The 8,289-nt window shown below is 29.8% G+C and overlaps 1 protein-coding gene across 1 annotated transcript in view; it reads left to right on the plus strand.

The window, feature by feature from the left end:
- LOC109830960 (pentatricopeptide repeat-containing protein At1g06710, mitochondrial-like) overlaps positions 2,167-8,289 on the plus strand; it is a 12,083-nt gene continuing 5,960 nt past the window's right edge. Inside the window, 1 exon segment of the mRNA XM_020398311.1 lies at positions 2,167-2,490. Coding sequence (XP_020253900.1) covers positions 2,167-2,490 — 324 coding nt within the window.

Raw genomic sequence — 8,289 nt, forward strand, 5'->3', positions numbered from 1 at the left:
GAGTCAATATGCAGCGAGTTCGTCTTATAAGGCCAGCTTTGCAGTATAGCAAACTTTATCTTTACTGACTTCGTCTTCACTAACGAACTTCGTATTCGATAGCTAAGTCCAACTGTGTAGCAAGTCTTGTGAATTTCCTTTTGACGAACCTCGTCTTCACTAACGAGCTTTAAGTTTGATGACGAGCTTTGTTTTTATTGACGAACTTCACCTCCGATGATGAATTCCAAACCTCGTATCTAATGACGAGCTTCGAACCTCATATCCAATGACGAGCTTCGAACATCGTTTCCAATGACGAGCTTCGTCTTTGATGTCAAATCTCATTTCCAATGACGAGCTTCAAACCTCATTTCCAATTACGAGCTTTACCGAGCCTCGCTGCGTGGTGAACCTTGTTTCTGATACGGATCCTCGCTGGGTGGCGAGTCTCATTTTTTATTTGAGACGAGGTTCATCCCCATGACGACCTTCATCTTATCTTGAAGTTTGGCATTTTTTTAATGCCTGCAAGATCATAGGAAAGTTATTATTTGAAAGTCTTGATATTTGAGAGTATGTATAAATTTAATTTGAGAACCAAAGATTGTTTTCAGTGTGTACCTTTTTTGTGGATTGGACATGATTCTTATTGATCTTTTAATACTTAGAAAGAATGTATGATATTCTTTTGAAGTTTATGCAAATCTATTTAAAGATTTTCCCTCCTCGCACATTGTTGTAAAGAGGTTTTTGTGCTACTTATGGTAACTTGTGCTTTTTCTTTTGAATATAGCTTATAAATTGTGCTTTCTTGTTCATTAGATATATTCATAGTTTAATTCTCAACTAATTACTTGGTTCATATGCACTTTAAGTTTAAAACTGCTAACTTATCTAATGCTTTCAATGTTTCTTATCCTTTTAATTTTTTATATCTATTAAGCATTTTTTTATATTCTTTCATTAATAATTATGTTAAATTATCAAACTTTGTTTATCTTCTTTTTGATTAATCACCAATCAGTTCTTTATTCCTATCAACTTTTGCCTATGAAGATTAACTAATAAAATATATTGACTATCTATCTTCTATTCATTGAGTAAATTAGAATACATAAACCTATATATACTATATTTGATTGAATTTTAAAAAAGTTTTGATTTCTTATATGGAATCTAGATTAATTTGTCTCTTGATTGAGATTCCCTATTGAATTAAAAATTGACTTATACAATTCCTATGAATTGAGCTACTCGAACAATATCTTTATATCGGTTATGATTCCATCATATTATTATTACTTTTGTAATTTGGTATCTAATAATAATTTTTACTATTCCAACAAGATACTAGATATTTAATATTAATTTTTATTTTAGTAGCCTTTGTAACTTTTGTACATGATATATTGAGAATCAATATACCATAAGTAAATATTGTATTGTAAGTAAATATTTAAGAATCAAAATCTATACAATATACTAAATTAATACCTTGAGATGCCACATGCCAAAATTCTAAAGCAATTATAACATGTCAAAATTTAAGAGCATAAGCTATATGTACAATTCTATTATGTTCCAAAAAAACGTTTCATTCCTCATCTAGCAATTGAATGTTCATTTACATCACTTCTATGTTTTTTTCTTCATGTGTGTTTCCCTTAACGTTTCATCTTTCCCATTTAAGAAAAAAGAGATTTTTTTTAAAAAAGACCTTTTTTGCTAAATAATTAGCAAAATCGACCATTTTGCTAATTATTTAGTAAAATCAACCTCTTTTTGGCCAACAAGCCAAAAAGATGTCGATTTTAAAAAACAACCTACTCGAAACATACGGTACTAGTAGTCTCGTATGCTAAAACTCCAACCAAAACATACGAGACTAGTAGTTCCGCATGTATTATTTGTACTAACATAAAAACCCTCCACCCGCCTCCATTTCTCCCATGTCTCAAACACCTCAATCCCTAAATCCCACCCCTCTATCCCCCCCCCCCCCCGCCATAAAAATCAAATCTTTTTTCCTACCCCCTGAGATCAGCAAACCCCAACCTCTCCCAATCCCTCTCCATCAACAATGGAGACAATAATAACAACATCGGCGGCGGAGGGTTCGACAAAGACGGCAGAGGAAGCGGCTGACACGATAGTGGGACTGCGATTTCGAATGGGTTGGTGGCAATGAAGCCTTGGATCTCGGGGGCTTGCTTCCAGGCGCTGCGTCCTGCCGCCTTGGATCTCGCCGGCGGGGATGTACATGAAGCCCAACTGAGATCCGCGGTAGAGGAGGACAACAGTGGAGTCGTAGTGGGAGAAGGCGGCGCGGTCGGGGTTGAAGACGAAGGAGGATTGGACGAAGGCGGTGGAGTTGAGGTGGACGGAGGTGACACTGAGGGTCGGGTCGCGGGGGTGGAAGACGAGGAAGAGGACGAGGGAGGTAGAGAGTCGGAGGTGACACTGAGGGTCGGGTCGCGGGGGTGGAAGACGAGGAAGAGGACGAGGGAGGTAGAGAGTCGGGGGAGGGTTTTTATGTTAGCACAAATAATACATACGAGACTACTAGTCTCGTATGTTTTGGTTGGGGTTTTATAACATACATGACTACTAGTCCCGTATGTTTCGAGCATGCTGTTTTTTAAAATTGACCTTTTTTGGCATGTTAGTAAAAAAGATCGATTTTGCTAAATAATTAGCAAAATGGTCGATTTCGCTAATTATTTAGCGAAAAAGGTCTTTTTTTTAAAAACCCAATAAAAAATTTAATGTTTCCACTTAAATGAAAGCATCCCATTGCCCCTAAAGAGGGATACAATCTCTCTCTCTCCTCTCTCTCTCTCTCTCCAAAATGAGGAAGAGAAGAGTAGGACCACTATACCATATTGCTTGAAGGCTTCGTGGAGCATCCAATTTCCAAACTTTGTTAACTGAACACAATGGTCCTTTCTCTCTATCAGCATCCAATTTCCAAACTTTGTTAACTGAACACAATGGTCCTTTCTCTCTATCTCAATGTTTTTTTTCTCTTCTTTTTGAATAATTCAGGTAGTACTTCATTGTACAAAATTTTTGCTTATTTGGTTAATATTGTTCTTCATTACTTACCCATTCGATGTACTACATTCTTTTCTTTGTGCACACTGAGGAGTTCGTAAATTACAAATACATGAAAACTATATAAGTTGCTCGATTATTTACTGTCATAGCCTAATTACATCATCTTTTGCTACTCGCTTGTTTATGTATAGCTGATTGAACATTTATTCATTTAGTTTCTTTGATGAACATTTATGCATTTAGTCTCTCTGAACCATTAATGGGGGGTTAGTCACCTAGAACTTATAATTAAAACTGGGATAATTTGTGGGATAAACTTTTAAGATGTTAGTCACATAGAACTAAAACTAGAACAAAATTTTACATTGTTAGTCAAGTAGAACTCTAACAAAACTAGAATTGGGATAATGATACAAAATTATTCCACTTTTTCATTTTTCTATACAAAAATGAGATTTCTAGTCTCTCAAGTTATTCCAAGTTTTAGCTTAGAATTAGGTGGTAAAAAACTAGAACTCATATTTATTTTGTTATTTTTTATTTTTTTTATTTTTTTTTCTTTACTTCTTTCCTATTATGGTTATCACCATCATTAGACCATCATTATAATAATACTTGTTAATATCTTATAGTCTAACCAAACGTTATTTAATAGTAAAGAACATTCTTGTAAGTAATTATCAATCAATAATAGTAAGTTTAAAATACATAAATAGTATTTATATATTCAAATGCATAAATATATATTTCATGATTATAAAAATTTATCCCACGTTATTTTATCAAAATACCCCGTTTCACAAAATTGTTCTTATTTATCCTACTAAAATATCCCACTAGCGAAAAAATTATTTCACTTTAACAATTATCCCATTTTGTATGAAAATGTCTCAATTGACTAACACCCCCTAAGAAACTAATATTTCTCTTTCTTGATAGTACTATGCCCAAAGCAGCAGCAAAGATAAAAATTTTATCTTGTGAGGCAAGGAATCCAAGCACATAGAATGTTTCATATTTATTTGTGAAAAGTAGTGTTTATCAATTAGTTCCTTAAATCTTTATTTTGGAAATTGACCCCTTAAGTCATTGAAAATTCTATTAGATCCCTCAATTCGCAAAATAAGTTCCCCAAATCATTGGAATTGCCATTAGGACCCCCAAGTCTCATGATTAATTTGAAATAACCTTTGAAATAAGAGGACCAAATAGCTATTTCAGTGATTTGTGTGACAAATTCTAAATTAACTTAACAAGTCTTAAGACTCGGTAGCGATTTCAATGATGGAGGGACTAATTTCAATAATAAAGATTTAGTGGTCTATTGTGGCCAAAGCCCACAAATAAGATGAACAAAACTTTTATTATAGCAAGATTTAAAAGACAAAGTTTAAACAGGAACCATAAATGTAACTCCCCGGGGACTCAAACTCATGTACTTGAAGAGACTAGTTGAAAATCATGGTTATTTAAATTGATAAAAATAGGTTAAAAACAAAAGAGAAAATAAAGTTTTTTACGGGATTGATTATCAACATAATAATATCTCTTTCAAATAAAATATTGTCATTGTTTCCTTCAATCTAGACTATCGCTACGTGATCTGCTATTTGTGAGTTATAAACACATTGATCTAGTACAATATTTTTGTTTATTAGTATATTGAAGTCTTTAAAAGATGAGTGATCATTCAATTCGCAAAGGAATTTTTCATATGAATTTACTTGTAATATGTTCATTAAACTTTTAGTTATGATTTGACTCATATTCACATTAACTTTTAGTTGTGGTTGCACTCATATTTATATAGTCAATCGATTAAACATATTAAAATTATAATGATCACAATTAAAATTATATGTTGGGTTTACATTAAATATAATTTATAAAAAATAGTACATTAAAGTCAAAAACCTTTTAACCACTATATAGATTGTTTAAAATTTTTTGCATGTACAAACTAATTGCCTAGGAATAGTGATGTGCACACTTAACTAGCCTAATACATCTTAAAAACAACATACTCTTTAATATCATCATTAATTGATGTATCTATGCATTACACTAAAAACACAATGAAAATTTAGAAAACTACAAAAAAATACCCTCAAAAGTTTTTAAAATTGTAAAAACTAACACCCTAAATTTTTATAATTAACAAATACACAAAACTATTAAAAATTACATTAAAATCAAGGAACTACAAAAAATCATTGAAAACTTTTAAATTTTGGAGGGGTAATTTGTATTGTACTAAACTTTAATTTTTTTTGTAAATTTCAAATTTAATAAATTTTTAAATAGTTATGTTCTTTTAAAAAAAATTATGGGTAATATTGACCATGAAAGTTTTTTCCTAAACCTATACTTTTAAAGGGAGTATGATATTTTTTATAAATTTTTTATTTTCTAGGGGTTGCTAGTAATTTTGTATATTCATTTTACTGTTTATAGGTTAGAAATTCTCATGGTGTTTTTTTATAAATTATGAATATTAGGGGTTTTTTATAATTTTTTAAACTTATAGGCCTTTTCTATAGATTGTAAATTATTTATATACTATTTATAATTCCTATATTTTTAATTTACTAATGAATTTGAAATTCTTAGAGTACTTTTTGTAAAATTTGAATTTTGAGTGTTTGTTTGTACTTTTTGAAACTTTAAGGGTGTTTTCTATATATTATAAATTATGCAGGGGATATTTGTAACTCCTATATTTCTAATATATTGTTAGGTTGGAAATTATCAGGATTTTTATAAATTTTACAATCTTTAGAGTTTTATCTTGTAATTTGTAACAAGTTTAGAGTTTTATTGCAAATTTCATAAACTTTTGGGGGTTGTTTGTGTTATTTTTAGGTTTTTATTGTATTTATATGTTTGAAATTTTTAATGTGTTTTTTACAAATTTTGAATTTTAGGAGTGTTTTTATATTTTTTAAAACTTATAATATACTTTCTCCAATGTCAAAAACTTTTATTTTTTAGCTAGAATATATTTTTCAGATTTCTCACTATATTAAAATAAATAAAATTTATAATTTTTAAGATATTTTAATAAATTTTTAAATTTGTAGGGGTGTTTTTTGTAATTTAAAAACTTAGAGGGTATTTATTACAAAGTCTAGGAATTAAAATTGTATTATCCTGTAGCTAAATAAATAAATATAATTTAAAAGTAATAATTTAAATTATTAAGTGCCTAATATTCTTTCATGCGAGAAAGTAAAGTCATCTATGGTCTGTATACTTATATAGTCAATCGATTAAACATATTAAAATTATAATGACCACAGTTAAAATTATATGGTGGGTTCACATTAAATATAATTTATAAAAAATAGTACATTAAAATTAAAAACCTTTTAACCAACATATTGATTGTTTAAAAGTTTTTGCATGTATAAACTACAGTGCCTAGGAATAGTGATGTGCACATTTAATTATAGTCTAATACATTTTAAGAACGATTTACTCTTCAATATCATCATTAATTGATGTATCTATGCACCACACTAAAAACACAATGAAAATTTAGAAAACTACAAAAATTACCCTCAAAAGTTTTTAAAATTGTAAAACAAACACCCTAAACTTTTATAATTAAAAAATACACAAAACTATTAAAAATTACATTAAAATCCAAGAAACTACAAAAAATCATTAAAAATTTTCAAACTTTGGAGGGGTAATTTGCAATGTACTAAACTTTAAGATTGTTTTTTTTGTAAATTTCAAATCTAATAGATTTTTAATCAGTTATTTTCTTTTAAAAAAAGTTATGGATAATATTGACCATGAAAAGTTTTTCCTAAACATATACTTTTAAAGGAAGTATGATATTTTTTTATATTTTTTTTTATTTTTAGGGTTGCTAGTAATTTTGTATATTCAATTTAGTGTCTATAGGTTAGAAATTCTCATAGTGTTTTTTTTATAAATTATGAATATTAGGGTTTTTTGTAATTTTTTAAACTTATAGATCTTTTCTATATATTGTAAATTGTTTATAGACTATTTATAATTCCTATAGTTTTAATTTACTAATGAGTTTAAAATTCTCAGAGTGTTTTTTGTAAAATTTGAATTTTGAGTGTTTTTTGTAATTTTTAAAACTTTAAGGGTATTTTCTATAAATTATAAATTATGCAGGGGATATTTGTAACTCCCATATTTTTAATGTACTTTAGGTTAGAAATTATTAGAATTTTTATAAATTTTACAGTCTTGAGGATTTTATCTTGCAATTTGTAAAAAGTTTAGAGTTTTATAAATTTTTAGAGTTTTATCTTGAGTGTATTTTTTACAAGGTCAAAAAACTTTTAGTTGCTGGCTAGCATATATTTTTTAGATTTCTCTACAAATTAAAATAAGTAAAAGATTTGAATTATATCAAACATATCACATTTATCCAATAACGTGTTAAGTCTCATTATGGATAGGATAAATCATTTAATTATAAATTCAAAGAAGATAGGAGAATTAGAATAGATTGGGATAACAATATAATATTTAAAAAATAAGGATAATATTGACCATAGAAAGATTTTCTCCTACTCGTACTTTTAAAGGGAAGTAAGTATGATATGATTATTTTAGAAACTGCTATTAGCTAAGTATACTACAGATCAATGTCATAGAATTTGTTAGCCCCCACATATTATGTCACCTAACGTACTAATTTTGTTTGACCACTATTATTCTATAACTGAGCAATTTATGAAGAAAACTTCAAAGTGCCAATTGAGAAAATCACGACAGAAAAAATAGTTATTTCTTTTTAATAAATCATTGTTTTTAGAACTAAATTATTTATCTTCTCATATGTTAAAAAAGAAAAGAAAAAAAAAATCCCCACAGCATCGCGCGGGTATGACGCTAGTTGTAGTTGTAGAATGTATCGTTAATTCGATCTATTGGGACCGACCGATACCTGGCCAGCCGAAAATTTCGGGTTCGGACAAAGATGGTCGCATCCGACCCGAGCCGTAAAACAACCCCAGCAAGCAATACTAAAACTTCTCCTCCCAATTCCGAAAATACCCTCACCGTCTCTGTGCAATTCCCTTCGTCACTAGGGTTTATGAAAACCCCAGAGAAAGCTCCCAATGATGGTTCCCCTCTCTCGATCCCCTATCATAATCCCATCTTTCCCCCAGGCTTTCAATCAAAACACTAACCCTAGCACTAGCTGTGTAATCCCCAATCTGCCCCTTGCCGCATTATGAGCAGACGGGCGGCGGCGGT

This window comes from Asparagus officinalis, chromosome 2, assembly GCF_001876935.1.
Source record: "Asparagus officinalis chromosome 2, Aspof.V1, whole genome shotgun sequence".
Classification (NCBI taxonomy): Eukaryota; Viridiplantae; Streptophyta; class Magnoliopsida; order Asparagales; family Asparagaceae; genus Asparagus; species Asparagus officinalis.